General features: G+C 43.0%; 1 protein-coding gene across 1 annotated transcript in view; it reads left to right on the forward strand.

The window, feature by feature from the left end:
• Positions 1-24,984, forward strand: part of angpt1 (angiopoietin 1) — a 78,171-nt gene that overhangs the window by 11,464 nt on the left and 41,723 nt on the right. Inside the window, exons 2-4 of the mRNA XM_084081250.1 lie at positions 16,894-17,049; positions 18,899-19,020; positions 22,956-23,188. Coding sequence (XP_083937376.1) covers positions 16,894-17,049; positions 18,899-19,020; positions 22,956-23,188 — 511 coding nt within the window. The remainder of the gene's footprint in view (positions 1-16,893; positions 17,050-18,898; positions 19,021-22,955; positions 23,189-24,984) is intronic.

The following is a 24,984-nucleotide window of genomic DNA, read 5'->3' on the forward strand; positions in this document are numbered from 1 at the left end:
AGCACTTCCATAGTGACTCCTCACCACGAATGATGATGTATACATTCTGAGGGCCGTAGTGATCCATGGTGTTATGTCTTCACTGGCTCGCTCCGTGTTCAATTCTTGACATTTCAGTAACCGTAAAACATATACGACGAAGCACGAGGCACGAATACTGTACTTTTGTACGGGAATCAGTGTAAATGGGGGGCTGCTGTAAGACACGCTAGTGGGCTGTGAATGCTGCCATACCATGCTGTAGAGGTTCTCTGCTTTGGGTTGGGGTTTAACCCATTAAGAACGGGAACGCGTCTGTGTCATTTTTAGATTTAGATTAGATTTGCTAAAAAGCATTTGCCATTTTACACTTGACTTTTGATATACAAGCTCATAGCGCGGCAGTGCCACGCTTCGAGCTTGTAGATCTGCTATTTTTGAAAATGTGTGCAAATCTTTGAATATATATGCTCTTTTAAAGCGAACATTTTTAACTCAAATCTTTGCTTCTGGGGGTCTCTTGAACAAAATATTTTGAGATGGGCGTCCGCGGCCAAATACATATCATTTTGGGGGTCCTTGACATGAAAAAGTTGGAGCAGCACTGATAAAGCAACATTGCGGTTTTTCAGAAAACCGTTTTAGAAGGCATTTGTAGAATCGGCCTCAGGTCTTAATGGGTTAAAATAGGTTGTAAAATAATATACACATTTGATTACAGATATCTCTTCTTTTTTTATTTGTTATCCCCCCCTCCCCCATGTGTGAGAAGGCCCTCCCTCTCCAGCCGGCGACCCACCCCGCGAACACAGCCAATTGTGTTCGTTGAGAGAGCCTGGCCAAGCCAGCGGCCCCGTGGAGGACTCAAACCCCCAGTCTCTGTATAGATATTTTAATCCATAGCATATCACAGTACTATAAGTCCATACATTTGTATTACTTTTTACAGCTGCTGAAACCATTACGGAGTGGCAGCGGTATAGTGTCAGTTTCTAATACAGTCCAAAAGACACACGCGCACACACACACACACACACGCACACACACACACACACACGCACACACCAAAAATATTGTTTAAGGTGCAGAGGCCAAAAAATCAAACATCAATCTGAAAAATAAGACTTGTACACTTCATTAAATCCTCCATAACACAGATTTATTCCATCAGAATTGACATTTGGACTATCAAGTCTTCATCAGAACCTCTGGTGAAGACTTGATAGTGGAAACATCAACAGTTTTTATTACGTTTGTGAGCGCCACAGTATTTTTCTGCTTAGTGTCAGATTCTCCACCATCGTCACGAAAACGATCACGCAGCCAGTGTTGCCAGATTCTGTGAGAGAAACAAGCAACCAGGTCTAGGAAAACCAGCCCAAAAGAAGCGACTGCCACATGAGGACTTTAACATATACATCAGCTATTTGAAAATAGCAGATCTACAAGCTCACACCGCGTCGCGATGCGACGCGTTGTGAGCTTGTAGATCGGCTATTTTCGAATAAAATCTTGCGGGGAAATTATAATAAGCAGATCTGGCAACCCTGCACACAGCCCTGCTGTGGGTTTCGATATCCACATTCCCAAAGATTGATATTATTGCTCTTCGGAAATGTCTCCATATTTCCTTCAGTTTGGAGGTAATGGTCCTACAGGTCATCTTTAGGTGTACTGGTTTAGATCATTCGACCCCCCCTGCTTGTCACTGTGTGTGTACACACACACTTCTTGTGCACTTCAGTCCGAGAAAAGCAAAAATAAACAGAGACCCAGACAGATGAAAGGCCAGGGATGTCCTCCCTGTTTACACTCTCACATACTCACTCTCTCTCTCTCTCTCTCTCTCTCTCTCTCTCTCGCTCTCTCTCTCTCTCTCTCTCTCGCTCTCTCTCACTATCTTTGACTTTCTCTCTCTCTATTCTCCCTTCCCCTGCCTCCTGATGTCTCTCAACCCCCCCCCCCCCCCCCCCACCCCCCTCCCCCTCTCTCTTCCTCTCTCTCACCCTCTTTAGTTTAAGGAATGGGCTTGATGGCTTGGATCGCTCTGTCATGTTGTGACGTTAGTGACATTTCAGAAACACAGAGCTCTTAAGTTTGAGTCCAATCTGTCTGGGGTTGTATTCTCCAGATTCACTTGGAGCCTAGGACTGGGGGAGCGTGTTGTAATTATCCACTCAAAGATCCACGGCTAATCGCAGATCTGTTTCTTTTAGCTCGGTACGCTACAAGACAATTGATATGTTTTGTTTAGCTTCGCCTGCCTCGGCCTTATACACAGCAAGGCTACTTATTGGATTAGTAAACCTGGCTTTACTTTATCTTATCTCGTTAAAGTCGATATGTGTAATGATCTAATAATCTATATCTCTAGCGTGCGTCTCTGAATCTGGCTTCATATAGACACGCTGGAGATACAGGGTTTGTATTGAATAGATAATCCATAATCTACTACGCTATAGATGAACTGATTTCAGACCTGAACATGTTGTTTTTTGTAGATTTGTTTATTGATGATTTAGTGTACAATTACATTGATTACATTATACAATGTCTTACTTTTACAATGGTTTCAGAAACACGACACCAACAGAAAATACATATAAATAGATAAAATAGATAGAAGTCTCAACTGTGTAAAAAATTGCACCTTTTTCCAAATGAGCCGCAGACAACACAGGCAATGAAAGGTACACATGATCAGCACAGTGATCATTTGCCAGTGTGTCAGCAATGTAGTGCTAATTTACACGCCATCGTACGATGGCAAAAAATAACTGATCTACAAGCCCACGACGCATTACAATGTGGACGTGGAGTCGGGCCACATGAGCACTTTAACATATACATCAGCTATTTGAAAATAGCCGATCTACAAGCTCACAACACGTCGCGATGCGACGCGTTGTGAGCTTGTAGATCGGCTATTTTCAAATAAAATCTTGCGGGGAAATTATAATAAGCAGACCCTGAATACTGGCAACCCTGAATACAGCCCAAAGCTGGTGGTAAACTCCATCAAGGCCAAACAACACCGGCATGAGACCCGATAGCAGACATACAGTACAAGTACCGCGAGGGAAAGTTGAAAAGAGCATCGACCCCTCCCCTGCCCCCCCCCCCCCCCCCCTGCGTCCAAGGCAGGAGTCGGGTCAGTCTGCAACAATCCCATGTGGTGAAGTTAGCCGGGCTACTGCACCTCTTCTTCCTGCTATAGCTCGGCTCTGTTTAGATTGGGCTTAGCCTTGGCATGCATCCTCTCTCACTGAGGGGAAATACGCACAGATGCATGCATGCATGCATCTGTGCACACACACGGGCAGACACGTGCAGCAGATGGACACACACGCACGCACACGCACACGCCCAAACAGAAACACTGCACACGCGCTCACAAACACACATGTGCAGATGGATACATACGTACATACATAAATACTGTATATACACACACAATTACTACAAATCGATCAATGCTTTACACACACATTATGGAAGGGCACATACCGTACAGACAGATGTTAAATATAAGCGCATTGTTTACAAACAGACACACGAGGTCAAAGAGAGATACATGGAGAAAATGTACAGAGGTAGACATACAGCTACGTAGGGAGCATGCATGCACACACACATGTAGCCCATATACATCAGATAGATAGATAGAGAGATAGATACACAGTAGATCAGGGGTCTTCAACAGGGGGTCCGGGACCCCTAGGGGCTCCTCAGAGTTGCTACAGGGGGTCCGCCCAAATCTCCGTGTGATAGGATCATTGTTTTTTACATTAACCACTTGAACCCTGTAGCATCCCTATTCTAAGGACAACTTTAGCCGAAAATAGCCGATCTACAAGCCCACAACGCCTCGCGCTGCGAGGCGTTGTGGGCTTGTAGATCGGCTATTTTCAGCAAAGAGGGGAAAAAAGATCAGACCAAGTACAGAGTTAAAGTTTACTAAATATTGGCGGTTTAAGTCGTTAAATGTCTGAAAATACACATTAGCGTGAATCCAACATCTATGAAAAGCTTTAGTCTGCAACACAATTTTACGTAATATATAGTGGGGGTCCCTGCTTCATCTCTCTCTCTGATAGGGGGTCCTTGGCCTGAAAAGGTTGACGACCCCTGCAGTAGATGGATAGATAAATATACGGACAGACCAACGGACGGACGGACGGATGGATGTTAACCGCCCTCTGTGCCACACCACGACTTCAAAGAGCCTGGCTGGTCCCAGATAAAGCATGGCTCCGTGCGTCACGGCCACCACCACTACTGACAACACCGAGAGAGGAGGAATGGAATGGGCGACACATGAGGCGAGAAGTCGTGGTGCTTAAAGGGACATTTCGCCGATTTTGCATCAAACCCCTATTTTTATCTAGGTCTAGGACCCATTAACATGATCCTGGTGTGTTTTATCTGTATTTTTTTTAATTTGTATCCATATCCTCAGAGACTATGAGTCATTTGACTCATAGTCTCTTTATCTCACCTTACTTCCTGACTACAATGTAGACCACACCCCCACGCAGCCTCCCCTCCACAAGGAAGGGCAGTGCCCCAAAGCATTATGGTCATTGTAGTAATGCAGCAGTCCAGTCAAACCCCAGTCAAACACACAGACTTCTATATTTTTCTGGCCATAGGGTGCAAATTTCAAATTTTGCTACTGTTATCTACTACAAATATTATTAACATTGAGTGACTGTAAGTTCTTCCAGGGGTGAAATGCTCCTTTAATCTGAACCTGATGTTAATGGCTGGCTGGCAAAACTTCCGATGGACACGGACTGAAGAAGAGAATGGAGGAAAAAAGAGAGAGATGGCAAAAGGAAGGCAGCATAGAGAGAGAGACAGACAGACAGACAGACAGACAGACAGAGAGCTCCAGTGGAAGCAGCGTGCTGTGGGGATTTGTGATTGTAACACTGGATGACTACCACGTCGGTGTATAAACTCTGCAGCCCTCGCTTAATGGGATGTTAGGATAGAGGATAAACATGGACGTGACATTGAAGGAAACAACTGCTGTCATTAAATGCCTATTCATCCTGATTAGAAGGGGCACCCTGCGTGATAGATAGCGCTCCTGGCAACCCGCGCTGGAACACATTGATGCAGTGCTTATATGTCACGAGGGATTCCATTTTCCAAGCAAAAACCGAGGCCTGCCCCGAAGACGGCTTAACAACTGAGCAAAACATACCAGCTTCTCTTGTCAAGTCCCATCTTGACGTTCCCCCCCTTTTTTTTCTCCGTCTATATCTGTGATATTATTTCACAGCAGAAAAGACAGTTGGATTTGGTTAGATTGTTGACAGGAGTACCATTTCGAAGAAGTTTTCTATGTAAACACTGCATGCAAGTACATGTGACCACAGCGGCTGCAGCCCTGTGATCGCTGTTTGCTGGGTGGAATAGAGGGAAACGCTGACGTACGCAGTATAGGTTGTGTGCCAGTGATATAAGTGAGCCATCATCAGATGGATTGCCGAGGGAAAGTTTCCCATAAAGCAGACTTGCGTCACACAACGACTGTGGCCTGATTCTCTGTGGCGCTGCAGTGTCCTCCAGTACAAAGCTTCCTCCAGCCGGGGTCCGGCTCAACGAGCAGGTCCAACATTTGTTTGTATGTTTGGGTTTCGTTCCGCATTCCCATGTCTTGGGTGAATGCAAGTACTTCCTCTCCCATACTTGCAGATACTCGTAATTAATTGGGGTAATTTGAGGGCTTGCTTTGACATTAGTAGACAGTAGACATAAAAGAGCCCCCGTGGTAACTGGAGGATTTGTGAAAATATACATTCATGCACAATCTCTGCCGTACTTGTGTTATGTTTCCAGTTAGTCGTGAATAGAAGTCACGTGTCTGATTCCTGTTGATAGCTCATCTGCTTGAGGATATAAGATTAATGAAAGGAAAATGTGTGTTATAGCATGTTTATTGTAATATAATTAGTGCTGATTCATACAGATACATTTATTAAAAAATATCAAACTATAACTGAAATATATTATGGTGCTTTGGTAGTTTTATCCGTAACCGTTACCCCTTTCTCACACCTTTTCCTTTTAAGAGGAACGGCCATTCAAAACACTTGTTATCAGACAGTCGATCAAGGTATGCTGCCACTGGAATCTTGTCTCCGAGGATAGCCAAATAATCCTCGTCTAGACCAACTCTGGAAATTCATTTCCAAAATCATGATTGAAATAATAAGCAAACGTCTGAATCACAGTACCCAAATACAAAAAAAAAGCAAACATTTCTCTTGGATGTACTCGGAGAGCTGAAGAACTGAAGTTCAAGGACAAAACATTTTGTCCATCCCTCCTTTTTTCTTTTTCTTAAAAAAAATAAAAGAAGTTCATGCTTTGCAAAGCAGGATGTCAAAAATGAATTGCCCTTTGCTTTCGTTAACCGCGTTTGACTTCCTTGATAAATTGGCTTTCATCTTACATGTTACAGGCTTTCAGAGAATCTTTTGCGCTATTCATCTTGCTCTGCAGTACATATAGGCTTTTACTTAACCATTGAATCCATGTCATGTAGACATAACACTGTCAGAGACCTTGATTTAACACGTCTTAACAGCTACAAATAGCTTGATATAATGGCCAGTGGTGGTGAATTACAGTAGATGAAAGGGAAAGTGAAAGGTAGTTCACAAGCGAGGAATTAACAGAAACTTTTTTTTAAGAAGAGTTTTCTTTTCTCTCGTGTGAACACAGCTCAAATACAGCACTAAGTAGTTTTTATTTCCCAAGAAAGAAACTAAAAACTATTCTGGCAGTAGAATATCCAGTCTGTTCTGTTCTCAGGCTTTTCGTCGATTCTCAATGTTTGACCTTGGCCTATAAACTTTTAAATCTCAAATCTGACTCAAGTTCAGCTGCATTTCTCTGAAATTGTTTTCAAAAATATGATTTAGCGATGTGGAAATGTATCTTTAAAATAATTCATAATTTTCGGTACACTAACGCTATTTGCAAATTATCAGTGTCATTATATCCATATAAATGGGCCATATACTGTAGGAAGCACATTAATCATTTGAACGTTGCAGTAATGAATCATTTGAACATTGCAGTAAATCAAAGATTTTACATCACATTTTTTATATTGCTTTCAGTTTTGGTCACTTATATGGATATTCTCTTTCTTTGTATTGGATAATGATTTGGAGGGCAAAAACGTATTTGACCAAATTGACATGGAAAATCAAGGCCTAAAACAGATGATAACGCTTAATTGGACAGTGTCTTGAAGGTCTTTATATTGAGAGTTCTTGCATAATAGAAAATCACAGGCTTGCTTCTTGGAAACCAAAGAGCTGACGATGTTTACCGCACAGTTCTCACTTTGTTTCACTTTGCTCACTGTTGTCAAAATGTTGTGATAGAAAACCTCTGATGGACAGAAAGGCTTGTGCCTCCAGGCCTGCCAAGTGATTCTGGGCACCTCGCTCTAAAAACGCTGTAATTTGCCCCAAAGAGTAACACAGAAAATGGTTGCTTTGGTTTCAGGTTGTGTACACTACGCTCATTATGTCCTTGGAAATGCTCAAACAAATCGTAATGAATTCAAATCAACACAACGGCATCCTGACAGCAAGACTGAGGAAGAAAGAGAGAGAGCGAGGACGGTGGGTTCCTCGCTGTATGTGAGGTTGTTTTTAGGATGGCAGTCAGTCTCTATGGCTGAGTGGTGTCCTGGAATCAACAGCAACCAGACGTGTTCACTTCACAGCGGTGAGGTAGGCGGAGCCCAGAGTCAGACCACCCACCTCACTTGGGACCCCTTTTCAAACCAGGCTTTTGGACTGAGTTTCCATTTTTGAACCCAAACTCCCCTTTTAGCTCGCAGAGACACAGAGACTCAGGTTGCCTCACTCTCTCACTCTCTCTCTCTCTCTCTCGCTCTCTCACTCTCTCCGCCTTCGAACTATCTTTGCATCATTTGTTCTTCGTCTCTTTACTGCGTCTTTATCACTCTCTCTCTCTCTCCGTTTGAGGGGAGAACGAGACGCTGCGCCACGTGAGTAAATGCCTGGCTGTCGGGCCACCGTGTCAAAGGTGACAGAGGTCAACCGAGGGCTCAGACTTGAGTTGTTGTTACACTCACCTAGTCCTGACACAAAGTCTGTCTCAAAACAAGGTTTCAACGTGGACCTGAAAACAAGCCAGTGGCTGACAAGACAGGAAGTGCTCGCCTTTTCCAGAATGTTGACTTCTGAAGGGGTGACAGCGCAAGCGGTAAAATTGTCAGTGTTAATTTAACTCCAAGAGTGTACAAATGGAAGCAAATAGAGCCATTTGTAACTCCAAGAGTGTACAAAAGAAACCAAATAGACCCATTCGATTTCATTTGCACACGCTCCGAGTTAAATAAACACTGAGGGTTTTACTGCACAGTGAAGCGAGGCTTATATCTCCCTCAGTTCAGCATGGGTGAATTATGGGGCCATGGGTTTTCAGAGAGCCATATCAAATTCACCCTTCACTGTCAGCCACCGATAAGGAAGCGCAAGTGTATTCACTGGCCTGGCTCCCGAGGTGGCGTGTGATTACTCCATGGAGGTGCTGATGGGGGTGTAATAGCCCCTCCGCAGTTGTCCATTAAAGTGGTCTGAAATGGTTCCAGGCCCGCAAGCGCAAGGAGAAGCATCCCAGAGCATGAGAGCTCAAGACCCCCCCCCCCCTACTCCCCCCCCCCCCCCCAGAGATAAGCAGCAGATCTGACAGAGCTCTTAACAGTAAATGTTTCATACACTCCAGACCCGCACCGTTTTGCTCCTCTCCCTCACAGTGGCTCTCTCTCTCTCTCTCTCTCTCTCTCTCTCTCTCTCTCTCTCATTACCACCACCACTACAGCACCATACCACTGTACCTCCCGTTGCTGCTGTTTAGAAAGGTTCAAGACCTCTTTTGGGGGAAAGGAAATTGCTCTGAATGCGACATGTCAGAGAAGTGGTAAACACTTGGTGTAATCTGTAACTGTGATAGCTCAGGGAGTAGCTTCTGCATGGGATTATCCTGTTACAACTATGGACAATTTGAAAGCTTCTCCTTGATAGCGCATATAGTGTATGCGTCTGTGACTTTCTGCTGACGGATTGCAAAAACCTCCTCGCCTGTGGTATTCTCCATGAAGATATACAGGCCGTACATTGTGGCTAATCCACCGGCTGGAGCACTTGTCTTCATCAACGATAAACAGCTCCTCTGCTCTGAAATGCACTCACGCTGCGTCTTTCAAGTTACACGGCCTATTAATTATGTCCTTGGACACCCTAAAGCTGATTTGTTTTATCATTAACAGCTGGTGGTAACGTTACGTACCTCCCTGGGCTCACGAGTCATAAACCGCCCCAAAACAGAAGACACTACATGCTAGTGCTGTGTGTAAAAACACACTGTGGTAAGTAACTAAATTCATTTACTCAAGTACTGTACTTAAACATATTTTTGAGGTATTTTTATTTAACTGGAGTATTTCCAGTTTTCCTTTACTTTTACTTCTACTCCACTACATCTCAGAGGCAAATGTTGTACTTTTACTCCACTACAATTATTTGAAAACTTTAGTTGCTAGTTACTTTGTAGATTTGGATTATTATTACAAAACATACATTAAGCCCTATATGCATTTCGGCCATTTGAAGCTCACAAGCTCTACAAGCTCACAATGCGACGCATTGTAAGCCAGTAGATCTGCTATTTTCAAAGGATTTTTATACATTTCATACATTTGAAAACTTGTGACATGGGACATTCTGCGTAATGAGTACTTTCTACTTTTGGTACTTTAAGTACATTTTGATACCAATACTTTTGCACTTTTATTCAAGTAAATCTTGAATTCCGGACTTTCAGGCCTACTCATAAGAGTATTTCTATATTGCAGTATTGATACTTTTACTTCATTCAGTAAAACGTGTGAGTACTTTTTCCACCACTGGTAAAAACACACGGCAATAGTTGCATTAGCAGGCCAGGGCCATTTTAACAGCCTAACAAGGCCTTGCACGGCGCAGAGCAAGGGTCAGGATGTCAGCCAGTGTCATTAGTGAAGCCGTGGGCAGTCTGCGTGAAAACCAGCCTCTGCCAAACACAGCTCCTTAAACCTTTATGCCTCCCTGTCAAGTAGCAGTTTGGGAAACATAAAGTTCTCTTTATGTGACTCTCACTCTGCTAATGGTGATTATGTAAAACCAGGGCAATATTTAGCGGGTCTAAAAGTAGCCCAGAATGCCCTTGTACCTCGTGGAATGTCGCTCGGTACAAATCGGTTCTGTCACCTCCAAGATACAGACCAAAATGCTGTGCGGTGGAGTTTTGTGTTGTATTTTCATTTTATTCGTGGTGCCACATTTTAATTCCTTTCCTATTTCAAGCTTTCGACCGCATAATGAAAGCCATTTATCTTCAAATGCCACCAGATTAGCCGCAAAAAGGAAAACAACAAAGTCAAGATAACGTGGCATGTTCATGACAGAAATCCTATTTTAAGTTAGTAACATATTCCATTAATGTCAGTGGCACTGGTAATGATACACCACGTGGGTACGAAGATTAAACCCGGCTCTCTGGTTGAGGATGACCTCCACCCATTTGGGTTGACCCCTGCTTGGTGGGCTCTGTGTGGAGACTAACCAAACATCGCGGTCTAGAAATCTGTATTTTCACAGAAATACGATTTTGGCTCGTAGCTTTTTGGCTGTTTCGTTTGTCAAGAAAATTTGGAGAAATTCAGCACTACCTATTGAAATGCATTTGTTCCAGTGTCAGGTTAACTGACGCAGGTTCGGTTATGTATCCTGTCTCCTGGTCAAAACGTCAGAGAGAATGAGTATTTGGCATAAGGACCTCAAATCTCAGTACCTCAAGAGAGAGAGGATACCATAACCTCTGCATACACATCATGCGCTCATATTTATTTCGCCATCCCCAGTCCCTACTGACTCAAATGGTTCTCCACATGCATTTAAATACTCCAGTCCTGGCAATGAAAGGGACTGTTTGCTTTTGCTGCCTGCAATACTTCCATTTAGTGCTCAAAGCAGAGCAGTTATGTCGAAGTGCAGCTTAGAAACCATTCCAAATAACTTGACACCCACACAGGCTATTTTACTGCTTCCCAAGTGTTTTCTTTCTTTTTCTTTTTGTGTTGGGCGTGTTTGTGTAATCTTGTTTCTCCTTGGTACTTTCCGTTTTATGGCCCCCAACGGATCCTAGCTTTGAGTCAACCACATTCCCCGGGAGACGGGCCATGAGCCGAGGCCCAGGCATGGCGTTTTTTTCTGTCAGCCTTCTTTCTGAGTGTCACCTCACTTTCCCCTCTCTCTCAAGGTGACTTCCAGATTGCAAAGTGGCATCGCATGCCCAGTGGTGGAAAAAGCACTCAAATGTTTTGCTTAAGTACAAGTATCAATATTGCAATGTAGCTGTTCTAAAATCATGGTTAACGTCCTTGTGTGGCTTATTGCTTTTCAAAAACCCATCATAGATAGACATATCCCAATTAAAACAGTTTTTGATAACAATTTCGCTACAAGAACAATTTCTAGTTCCAACATAAAGAAGGAAGTTGCTCTGCAAATGCACAGAAGGCACTGAATGGTACACATCACAGTATCTGCCTTGTTTTTAAGTAATTTAAAATGATGTACAGTAAAACTTTGCACATACTGTACCCAGGACGAAAAGGAGTGCTCCTCTTATCTTGCCATAGGAAAAACAAAATTGCGCAATGACACTGATACATTCGGTCCAAGTGTGTGTGTTTATCGAGTATTTTACAATGGGACTCGATCACAATCAAGGACTGGAACGATCCATTTTAGAATTGCAGGTTTGAACCCAGGGCCGAAGCCATGTGCTTTGACTCCTCATACCAGCCACATGGGCACCAAGATCTTTTGTAAACACAGCTATATTCTATACGTCATTATAAGCAAGGGCAATCCATCAATCCTGACCATGCGGATTCCAGACTCCCCCATTTCCTTTCCAATTTTCTAGGCTAGATCTTTGGAGGTTTCATGGAAAGTGACACTTATATCAGCCTGGTGTAGCTAATAGTTTGGGGAAGTTGTATTATATCTGAAATAATGGCCTTAAAAGAATGCCGCATTTCACTTTAATGTCAATGCCAAGAGAGGATATTACAGTGAAAAGCTTATTCCACTTGGCAAGACACGTGCTGATGTGCTGAGACCTGGCTGTTACATCCCCCGCTCTGTTTTATTCTCTCTCAATTGCTGGGATGATTTAAATGTTGAAATCCACCCATTCTTGACACAGGCAAGCAATACGACAATTCCTTCACTGTGCGAGTGACAATCTGTTCTACACGCACAAATATTATGGCCATTATCATACTTTCAGTCACTCATTGCTAATAATTTGATTAAAAGTTGTTATGTATTTGCTTTGCCGAGCAATCATTTAATTTACTGTTGCGTTTCCCCTCTCAGCTGTGTTAAGGAATGTTAAGTACCTTCTCTGGACTTTTCTTTGGATAAAATGTGAATTGAAAGCTCTCCAATAAGCACGGAGAGCCATCAAACTACTGGTGATCTACTGCGCCATTACTCTGCTGTGCAAATGTAGCTTCAGACTGGTCAGGAGCATGAAAGCCAGGGCCGGAATGGGACCAAAAATTCGGCCCTGGCATTTTGGCCCAGACTGGCCCACCACAACCGGCGCGCAGATAGCAGACACTCTACCGCAATTTTAAAGCGGCCCTGCGGCCCACCGGGCATATGCCCGGTATGCCATTATGGCCAGTCCGCCCCTGATGAAAGCTAGTAAACTTTACGGCCTGTGTGTGTGTGTGTGTGTGTGTGTGTGTGTGTGTGTGTGTGTGTGTGTGTGTGTGTGTGTGTGTGTGTGTGTGTGTGTGTGTCTGTACATTTGTCACATTGTGTGTGGAATACTTTTTTGTTCACAGAAGGGACATTTGAATATCATTGGCTTTTGTCTCTGATGGCAGTATAATGATCCTCTACCCCCGATCTTATCAACATAGATCAGATCCTTTTTCATTTCCAGGACCCCCAATTTGATATGCATTTGATGCAATTTGTATCTCTCAATCTACAGTACACTGTAAAATCCTCAGTGTTCATTTAAGTTTGAGAGAGAGGGTACAAATGGAACCAAATGGACCCGTAAGTGTCCATATGGGTCCATTTGGTTCCATTTGTACACTCTCAGAGTTACAAAACTGTAAGGTTCCATTTGGTTTCTAACTGCCAGTAATTTAACTGTGGACCCCTTGAAATCCCCTTAAACTGCTGTTCATGAGTACATCCACATAGAACACGAACGAATATAACGCAGCAATAAGGCGTCGTATTTATTCTTCAACCTAGGTCGTTTTTTCTCCGAATAAAACCATCCACCTCTTTGAATGAGGCATCATCAAATTAATAGTTTGATGTGAAATAATCGTGGCGCATTTTCGTTTGGTTTATTCGCGTCGCTCCTGTTGTGTAACGACCTTAAGTCTTGGGGAGGCTGTAGACAACCACGAGTCTCTCCTCCAACACACAAGCCGCTTCTTCCTACTTGTAACGGCCGCAACGCAGGCGTTGGAACGCGCTATTCCTCTCAGTTCGGCCCCCTGCTGAACAGGCGCTCTGACCAACCTACAGTAACCTGTTGGGAGTCACCAGCCCAGTAGCCTCGATCTCCAGGCTTTTATTTTTTTAGTTTTGCTAAAAATTAAGAGCCTGGACCAGCGTGTTGACGTTCCTGGAATAGGAAGTGTTTCATTTCCCCAACCAACCAGAGTGCGGTGGCCGTCGCTCCAAATGTTGTGACGTCAGGACTCTCAATGCTGCACATTGGGGAGGAGGAGGAGGGGCATGGGGCGGGGCGGGGGCTGACGGACAGATCGGTGAACCAATGGGATCTCACATAATTTTTCTCCGGAGATTTTGAACCCACCCCTCTAGACCAGATACGCTAGGGCAGCCTACCAGCACAGCGACAGAGATTGCCCCTCCCCCGCCCAGCTTCCCACGGCCAATTGGGCTTGTCGTAGTGTCCGGGCCAAGCCATGATGCAACGCGGATCGAGGTTGCATTATTAATCCCCTGGGGGAAATTCTGTTTCAGCTTCACAGAGGTGATGGCTGCTCAGATGGTCACGATGAGTGCTTGGGGAGGCGCAGTTAGGGGTTAAGTGTAACGCTCAGGGACACTTTGACACGTATTACTTGGCGGGCCCGGGAGGCGAAGCGGTGACCTTTCTGATTACCAGACAGCCTCTCATACCCACTAAGGCTAAGCTACAGCCGCCCCCCTTAGTCTCCATGATGGTGGGCCAAAATATTTCCCCCGCGCCACACCTCTCTCTTGTTATACATTTAACACCTCCCCAACCGACCCCAGCATATAAAAACACTTTGTTCCCTTTGCCTTTCTCTCACTCTGTGTGTGTTGACACGTGTATCTGAGCCGGCAACAACAGGTTTTTTTTTTTTTATCTCTCTATGAACACTTTAATAATTCTATGTCATTTGTCTGTCTTCAGTATGCCTGTGTGTTAACCCTTTAAGACCTGAGGCCGCATCTAAAAAAAAATCTAAATCCTAAAAAAAAAATCGGAAAAAAATATTTAAAAAATATTTTTCACGATTTTTCAAAAATAGCAGATCTACAAGCTCGTAGTGCGGCACTCGGTGCCGCGCTATGAGCTTGTATATCTGCTATTTTTGAATAGCCAAAGACATCTAAAGTGACACAGATGCGTTCCAGGTATCAATGGGTTAAAGTATCTCCACTGGTGCCTCAGGTCATCCCGATTCAAACAGTCATGGTGTAAAACAGAATTTAATCTATTATTTGTAATAATAAAAAACGCTACATGTCGGTTGGGCTTAAGTCCAGTCTCTCAGCACTACTAAGTGTTAGGGTGTGTGTGTGCTGACTTTGACCGTGCTGTCAGGGGGCATCTCAGGACATCAAGCCCCAATGTGATAATGAGAACAATCTGTACCTCCTTCAGAGCAACAGAAAAACATAACCGAGAGGGTTTCGTGGTGTCTGTCATCAAACACGGTCTCTCTTAAGCATCTTTGACTCGGGGGGAAAAAAAATCATTTTCCTTCCCAGACCGAGGGAGTGCGGCGTAGCTTGGTTATAGTGACGTCTCTCCTGTGTGCGAGCAGCTTGATCGCGTCCCACGGCCAGGGGAAGGGGGGATACATGCAAGAAACGGCAGCTGAGTATTTAAGGTGGTGGTGGAAAAAGTACTCACATGTGTTACTTAAGTAAAAGTATCAATACTGCATTGTAGATACTCTTGTTGCAAGTAAAAGTCTGGAATTCAAAATTTACTTTAGTAAAAGTACAAAAGTATTAGTATCAAAATGTACTTAAATTACCAAAAGTAAAAGTACAATTTCTTTTGAAAATAGCCAAGGTATGAAATAGGGCTAAAGTGGTAAATGTATGTTTTATAATGTAATCATTTATATCTGCAAAGTAACTAAAGTTTTCAAATAATTGAAGTGGAGTAAAAGTACAATATTTGCCTCTGAGATGTATCGGAGTAGAAAGTAAAAGTGCTGAAAATTGGAAATACTCCAGTAGAGTAAAAGTACCTCAGAATTGTACTTAAGTGCAGTACTTGAGTAAATGTACTTAGTTACTTTACACCACACTGGTATAAGGACATCAGACAGACATTGTGATGCTTGGAGCTGACCGAGCCTAGATGACGCATTCCTCCAAACAAGCCGCTGTAGTGTCATCCTCGGCCAAGTCAAATAGAGCGAGCATTATAGAAGAGATAAAAGTCCTCTGTGGCTTTGAAAGAGTAATGAAAAGTCCCGTGTTTTAAGTCTCTGTACGGTATGATGTTGGAGTAAATGCCTGCACACACAACCAGGGCGCTCGACACGAACCGCAATCTATATGAAGAGCTCAATCCAGTCCTACTGTACCTTTTCTCCGCGGTCTTGTCATCGACATGGGGTTTTAGAGATAAAGATGAAAGACTTCTTTCAAGATAAGAAGTCGGTGAATTATCTGTTCATCTCTACTGTACCTCTTCCTTCCCGAGCTAACCGCCTACATCTGGTTCCACCTACATTCACTAAAAACTCACTCTTCACTTGGGGTAGAGCGCCTCTCAAACGATGGAAACAAATGGCTTTGTTTTGCATAATCCTTCTTTTTTTTTTAAGGGGAACAAAATCGGCGCCACTTGGATAATCCACGACGTAGTGATGCTGCAGATAAGAAGCGTTTGGGAAATGTGTAACCGAAGGCATGTTATGATTGAAGTGTGTCGGTGTCTTTATCAAAGTGTATGGTGCTCATTGAAGCCGTGTCACCTAAATTAACCTGGAAGCTGAGACAACTTTGTTCCATTGGATGAATTCTCAATTCAGGACCGTTCTTCCGTGAATAATATAAAAAGTCTTCACGCACAACAGTCTTTTCACTCTGAAGTAACTTGCTGCCTCTTTCAACCTGGCATCCATATTTTGGGCTTGTTATTATCCCATTAATACCTGGAACGTATCTGTGTCACTTTAGATTTCTTTTGCTATTCAAAAATATCAGATATACAAGCTCATAGCGCGGCACCGAGTGCCGCGCTACGAGCTTGTAGATCTGATATTTTTGAAAAATCGTGAAAAAATATTTTTTTGATTTTTTTTCAAAAAACTGTTAGGATTTAGAAAATTTGGCATTGGCAGAAAATGTAAACGTTTTATACACAAAAATAATGAAAATACCAGATCTACAAGCTCACAGCGCATCGCTTTGCTATTCACCGTGCAACAAAGTGTACAGGGCTTTAGTGGTTTATATGGCATTTTCCACTGAAACAAGCCTCTTATATGCTGCGGTTTTGTAACTTGTCTTTGTTGTTTTTTTCGGACAGATTGAGAACTACATTAAAGAGAGCATGAAGGCAGAGATGGCTCAGCTGCAGCAGAGTGCTGTCCACAACCACACGGCGGCCATGCTGGAGATGGGCACCAACCTCCTGTCCCAGACCGCCGAGCAGACGCGCAAGCTGACCGACGTCGAGACACAGGTAACACACGCACGCGCACACGCACACGCACGCACGCACACACACACACACACACACACACACACATAGGGGTGGGACGATATGGGTATCTCACGATACGATATCTGTGGCGATATTAGGCCCTCGATAACAATATCACGATATTGTGATATCACGATATATTGCATGAAATTTAAGCGACGATATATCACGATAGTCCTTGCATTCTATTCATAAACACATAAAATAGCACCAAACAGTTCAAAATCATCATTACACAAATACAGAGTCGGAAAAAAAACGTATATTTTTACATATCGATATTTTTCGGCAGTATTTCGATTATTTATCGCGGGAGGAAGAATCGCGATATATCGATATATCGTCCCACCCCTACACGCACGCACACACACACACACACACACACACACACACACACACACACACACACACACACACACACACACACACACACACACACACTAGCACACACATTCTCTCTTTATCTCTATCTCTCACTCAAACAAACAAACAAGCACACTTAATCCTTATGGGCACTCTTTCAATCTCTTGCACTCTCTCTCTCTGTCTCTCTCTCTCTCTGTCTCTCTCTCTCTCTCTGTCTCTCTCTCTCTCTCTCTCTCTCTCTCTCTCTCTCTCTCTCTCTCTCTCTCTCTCTCTCTCTCTCTCTCTCTCTCTCTCTCTCTCTCTCTCTCTCTCTCTCTCACACGCACACGCACTAACGCACACACACACAGAAACAAAGATCCACCATGCACCATTTAGCCTGCTATTCCACTTTCAGCTGCCTCAAACATGTCACGGAGAGCTGGCCAAAGACAATATGGAAGCCATATAAAATACCTAGCCTCGCTTCATGTCATGTGGCTGTGGTTTTCCTCTTTTCTTTTCTGGACGACTGGGGAGGACTTAGGCGACAGAAGCAAAGCGAGCGGGGGGCCATTTTTGCTGATGCTCAATAAAGAGACATGTTTACCGAGCTAAAATGATTCCTTTTCCAAACACAGCTGAATATCATCTGAGTGTTACCATGTGTCGGGCAGACGCTCTATCTGAAATGAGCTCTTTATTTTTCTGAGGATGAAGCTGATGATTTATATGCACGCCTGACCTGTGCAGGGTTTCACTGTTGCACCTTCGTGCACACAGGAAGCCTGTCAGAAAACCCCTATGGCTATATTCCTGTCTTGGGACAGCTTTTGAATCAAATGTGTGAGAATAACCACAGCTTACAGTATAGATATATCCAGTAGAGAGAAGGCTTTTTTGTCTATGCTGTTTAAGCGGCACTATGCAACCTTTTTTTTAATGAATAAAATGTAATTTTGTCCGATCTGTATGGTATCTATTGTATTCTATTGTATTTTGTCTCCCTGCTCTTCCATTGAGACATTTACTCTACATCGTGTCAAAAGTCATGTCTCACCTAGACACAGGATCTGACACGACTTTTGACCTGATGGTCAAGATAAAATGTATCCCTTGAACAAGCAGCTCTATTAGCTCAGCCTCAAAGGTAAAAATGTCAGGACTTGCGCAGGAAACCGGGTTCAAATCCGGGGTAGAAGAGGAAAGTTACATCTTTTTAATATAACGTAATATATCAAAAAGTTATACTATTATATTGATAAAAGGCGTATACTTTCTTCTTTAATGTTACATAGTACAAAATAATTGTTAATTATTATGTCTCTAGTTAATTAGCTAGTTAAAGACCATTTCTTGTTGCTCTCTTAGAGCAAGTCACACCACCTTATCTCAGGGACAGAGCTGAAGGGCAGCAGTCACTCAGTAAACATATCGTAAAAGGTGGGACGTTAACAATGGTTCTGTGTCTTTTCTGGGACAGGTTCTGAATCAAACATCGAGACTTGAGATCCAGCTGCTGGAGAACTCCCTGTCCACGAACAAGCTGGAGAAAGAACTGATGGTCCAGACCAATGAGATCAGCAAGCTCCATGATAAGAACGGGTAAACATTGATTGATTGATTGATTGATTGATTGATTTGATTGATTGAATCAAATGATCAACAGTTTGCCAAGTCAAACACAGGGAAGTACAGTTCAATACAAGGTCTGTTAAGAGGATTTGAAACCCAAGAAAGCAATTCACCGAAACATTTAATGACAGACACATATACACTACTATGCAAAAACAGCATATAAACGGGTAGAAATCGAAAAATATATATATGTACAGTAAACATCATATAAACGGGTAGAAATGGAAAATAAGGGGGGGGGGGGGGGGGGTAGGCTTTGACTTTTTACAGGGGCCAGTTCCGAATTGCAGCCACCTGTAAGTGCTCTTTTAGAGCGGTTTAGAGTAAGGATTCACATGTTAAAGAAACAAACAAACAAAATAAATATCAGGCTACCACCACACTGCAGGAAATATCAATGAAATGGACAGGGAAATGTAATGCACTCCAGACCTACTGTATAGTAAGTGTTGATAGACCGTACACATACTGTATACTCATTTATTTGATTTGATCAAAGTCTTGATCGACTAAACTAACCGGTACATATTATCCAGATACCCACTGTTGACTCACACTGTACATATATCAGTCTGTCAGTCAGTATATACAGTATACTGCTGATAATCTGTACTGTACAAATATCCATTCATACAGTATCTTCATTAGCAATCAATGTACATTTATGCATATATTCACTGGTAATAGATACATTACATACTGTGCATGATAGGCACATTTATAGATGGATTGATAATATATTATGTGCATGTTCATATTGTTTATTGTATATGTATATTGACAGAGTCTTAAGTCTTAAGTCTATTTTATTTTATGTTTCTCTAATGTTGTACGCCAATCCATAAGCCGGTTTTAATAATATTCTGTATGGTCTTATTCTCCAGTCCAGGGTCTTCCAGCGTTATGGAATCACGATGTAATCTGATTTACTACAACTCGTATTGTAGCATTCTGTTAAAATATTTTTTTTAAATAATAATAATACCTGGAATTGATATGCCGCTTTTCTAAATACTCGCTTTACATGTGTGTTTTTATTAAAAAAAATATCCCACGATTTTGTAACCCTTTTTCACCCGTTGCCAATTATCTAAGTGATCCTGGGCGCTACACTCCCCCCTCCAGCCTAGGGAGCCCAGAGCCGAGCTCATGCCTCCTTCAATGCATGAGAGCCAACTTACCTTCTTATCTCCTGACAGGGGGGAGATTCCCCGGTAGGACGTAACGTGTGGAAGGAACACGTTATTCCAACCAGTTCGGGGGAGTCACTCTTGGGCTGAAGTTTAATAAACACTTGCAGAACAGAATGTCCACCCCAGATGCGTTTCAAAACAAAGATGCACCTTGCCTTTACAAATAAATGAAATGTAAACACTAAACCTTCTAATAATGAATACAAGATGCAAAATAAGTTTCCGCAAGCTGCCAAGGTTTATGGCTGCCATGTCCAATAGTTGGCAGAACATGACCTGCCGGGGCTTTCACACAGCCATTTATGAACACACACACACCACACAATACAAAATGGGCAATAAATAAGTCAATAATTCACAAAATATGTCCCAAAGGGCTGTACATAAACTAAACCTAACCCTGGAGGAATGAAAGAATATTCATAAATATAAACTGAGTATTGGCTCCTTCGCCTACTCTGTACAGCTTTGACATTCGCAGATACAGAGATTACAGTAGGTAGCAGCTCACCAGCTCATCATGACTTTGCTGGAACAGCTGTTGTGGTGCTGGAACAGCTGTTGTGGTGCTGGAACAGCTGTTGTGGTGCTGCCACAGCGTGACGCTCCGTGGTCTACTCCTTCGACGCGGTCTGTGTTGGCGACACTGTGCTTTGATTCCTGTTCCAAGCATGACGTTTTGGACACACAAGACGGGATGTAAATTAACCCATTAAGGCCTGAGGTTCCGATTCTACAAATGTCTTCTAAATCCTAACAGTTTTTTGAAAAAATCACATAACGCGTAGTGTGTGTTATGTGATGTCCACAAGATGGTCAGATATTTCAGCGGGTCACCAATTTCACTGTAACACCACCATTCCTGCAGGAATGAGGAGTCAAGGAGGCAAACATTTTGGTATTGGGATCTGACTCTCTCACATCCACCTTCCGTGGGTCACTGAATCGTGTCAGAGTGGAAGCTATTCCTCCTAGGGTTCTGGCTCCGAGTCGATTCATGACATCATCAGTATTCCATTTAGGAAATGTCAAAACGCTGATCAACCTGACAATAATCTAATACTCAGCTTAATACCGTTAATCAACATAGTTAGGGTCAGATCTAAGTAACTGATGGATTTGACACTATTTTATGTTTATTCTTATCTCTCTAATCTTACCTGTACCTATCCTGTGATTGATGCTTACTGCTGTTGGCTACGATGCCTGAATTTCCTCACGGGTATCAATAACGTTCTTATCACATCAGTGTTTTTGAAACACTCTCTCACTCATGATTTTGCAGGAATAGATAAACAAAAACACCTGCTAGCTCATTGATATCCAAATACAATATTTCGGCCACTCTCCAGTGAATCGTTATGCTGTGTGCACACACAAGTACAAGGGTCATCGTGTATTTCATTAACAGTCCCGTGCACATCATGAAACACTGTTTTCCATGTTGGGTTGTTGCAAAACAGATGATTATAATGTGGGTTTTGGATAGAGTCTAATGTCTCCACCTAATGTTATGCTTTTAAAATGATTGGACCAAAGGGATGATGCTGTGTTTGAAAGAGAGCGGTCCCAATTGCCCTCTGCAGATCAACACGGCCGTACAGATTCCTCGCAATCACTGCTATTTGACAAAGAAATCTCTGGTGAATCCAGTTGTTGAGTTACTCCCCAGGCTTATGGAAACAGATTGCTAAAGGACATTTTCCTGAGCTTGAGCAATTACAAAGGAATTCGTGTTATGTATTTTAACCAGTTAAACCCAGTACAACGGACCTGCGTTGCAACTCTATATACTTGGCACACTTGTTTTGACTCTACACAAAATCTCTTTGTCAAAAATAGCCGATCTACAGGCTCACAATGTGTCGCAACACGGCGCGTTGTGGGTTCGTAGATCGGCTATTTTTGGTTCAAGTGGTTAACGCGTTGCCTCGTCCATTTTCCTTTACCAATCCAATGAAAGCAGAGATGATTTGCATTAGTTAATGAGTTTGGTGTCAGACTGTATGGTCTATCAGTCACTGGATTGGACGATGGCGAAGCATGGATACTGTCAGGACTCAGTCCCTATATCATGCTAATCTGCAACGTATATGATCAAGTGTGTTTATTTTGCACGCGTTGCCCATGGCAACCCAAGCTCGCTGACATAAACGTTTGCACGTCTATAGACTTTAGGTTCCCATGTTTTTGTTCCCATGTCGTTTACTGGCAAAGAAACAATTTCTACATGTGAATGAAGGCCATCGCTACACTTTGAATCACTACAGTAACCGTCACAGACCCATAGTTGGACAGTAATATGTAAAAAGGTGATAGATTATGTAGATTTCATCTACAGTATTTCATCTGTTTCCTTATATGTCTCACAGGCAGCAGGGCAATAAAAACATGTCAAGTTAAATAATCACATATTCATCACTAATATCAGTCCTCCATGAAATTTCAAATGGATATGAAAACAAGTCAGGTCTGCCAGTAAACTCCTCTGTGTTCAGTTATCCATTTGTAACTCAGAGAGTCAACAAAAACGTAACCAAATGGACCCTTTGGTTACGTTTGTACACTCTCAGGAGTTAAATTAATTCTGAAAATTTTACTGTGTACTTATTTCTCAAGCACAGTTTCACCATTCGTCCCTAACCGACATAGTAATCGCTTTCGTTTGCTTCATTGTTTGTCCTCTCTTTCCTCTCTCTCCACCCTCAGTCTCCTGGAGCAGAAGATGCTGGAGATGGAGATGCGTCACCGGGAGGAGCTGGTGACCCTGAGGGAGGAGAAGGGGAGCCTCCAGACCCTGGTGGGCCGGCAGAGCGGGGTGATCCGCGAGCTGGAGACCCAGCTGAACCGCGCCACGGGCAACAGCACGGCCCTGCAGCGGCAGCAGCAGGAGATGATGGACACGGTGCACAACCTGCTCAACCTCTGCTCCAAAGACGGAGGTTGGTTCACGTTGGGCGTGGGGCCGTTTATCCAACTAAACGATTTAATTGATTATTTAGAAAAAACCATTAAAGGACAACTTTGTTTTTTTACAACCAAGGTTTATGTTTTAGATTGTAATTCAAGTAAATAAAAGATGAGTGTTCTTTTTTATTTATTTACTGCTTTCTATAGTTTTAGCAATTTTTGCGATATTTTTTACAGTGGGCGGGGGCATTCTGTCCGGTGGCTAAATATGTATTTTTTTACACAATAACCCGGTGTTTTCTTTATTATTATTTACAGTAGCTCTTCTAGCCCCCAGTAACTCACATCTGGCCATCAAAGACCACAGGAACTTATTTATTGTGTAAAAAAGGCATATTTAGCCACCGGACAGAATGCCCCCGCCCACTGTAAAAAATATCGCGAAAATTGCTAAAACTATAGAAAAAAAAAATAACACTCAACTTTTATTTACTTTAATTACAAGCTAAAATATAAACCTTGGTTGTAAAAAAACAAAGTTGTCCTTTGCCGATTCGTCAAATGCCTTCGAAATCCTGTTTTTTTAAAGATTTTTTGGGGGCTTTTTATGCCTTTATTTAGAGAGGGATAGGGAGGTGACACGCAGCAAAGGTTGTCGGGAACGGGAGTCGAACCTGCGACGCGCTGTCTGTCTGGCTGGCATTGCCGCCTAGGGTAAATGAGGGTGCCTGGACCGTCATGCTACGACGGCCCAGGCCATGCTTTACTGGTTTTAATGGGTTAACAAAATAATACATTTTGGGGTAAAACATTCTAAATTTTCATTTTTTTTAAAGTTTCAAGTTTCAACCTCTGCTCCAAGGCGATACTGCAGGCTGGCCAGAACACTAGTGTAGACAGTCTAAAGTCAAAGCGTTGTAATCCCAAAAATATTCCCCCATTGTTTCGCAGAGCGGAATTTGAATGTGTTTATTTCAATATTATTATTTTTCAAATTATTTTAACAAAGACCAGAACTTGAATGTACAAATGAAGAATTATTCCTTCAAGATTCGGCGAATTTGATCCATATTATTGTCACAGGCCCTGATGCCACGTCTATGAACGAACCCCTACTGAGACATGGAGATGCTCTGGCTCCTAAACGCGTGCGTCAGCGCGAAGCCAGCAGGCTCGTTCTTGTATTTTTTATAGGAAACATGGTTCTCAACGTAACCCAGTGTGCTTTCTTTCTCTCCTCCGAGGAGCACTGTTCCCTCTCATAACACAGCGTGCTGCTCTTTTCACAATAACGGCTTATCAAACCCTCAGCCCATAAAGTCTCGACAAGTCTCACTTTGTTGCCTCACTGAAATGTCAAACAGCCACCGTTGCCCCTGCGTAGTATCGGCTTGTCTTTCCTATTGGTCTGCTCTACCCCATTATGATCATGTTGGAGGCCTGGGACTTACCTTTTGCCCTCTCTCTGGTCGAGGTATTGCCCCCTCTGAACTCATTACCCTCGTCTTGGCAGTTTAACCACTTAAACCCTATACTTCGTTGACTGGGGGGTCCCCTAGGGGTCTATACTTGCCCCCCCCTCCCCTGCTTTTTCCCCCTCTACATCAAATCTCTTCACCAGGCCTGGACCAATGCCGTTAGCGGTCCAGGCACCTAGGCGCCAATGTAGCCTGACGGCACGTCGCGGGTTCGAGTCCCGATCCTGACGGACTTTGCTGCATGTCACTCCCCATCTCTCTCTCTCTCCATTCCCTGTCAGCCTACTGTCCTGTCAGTAAAGACATAAAAGCCCAAAAATAAATAAATAAATCTCTTCACCGAAAATAGG

This window comes from Gymnoscopelus microlampas (genome assembly GCF_963454915.1).
Source record: "Gymnoscopelus microlampas genome assembly, chromosome: 15".
NCBI lineage: Eukaryota > Metazoa > Chordata > Actinopteri > Myctophiformes > Myctophidae > Gymnoscopelus > Gymnoscopelus microlampas.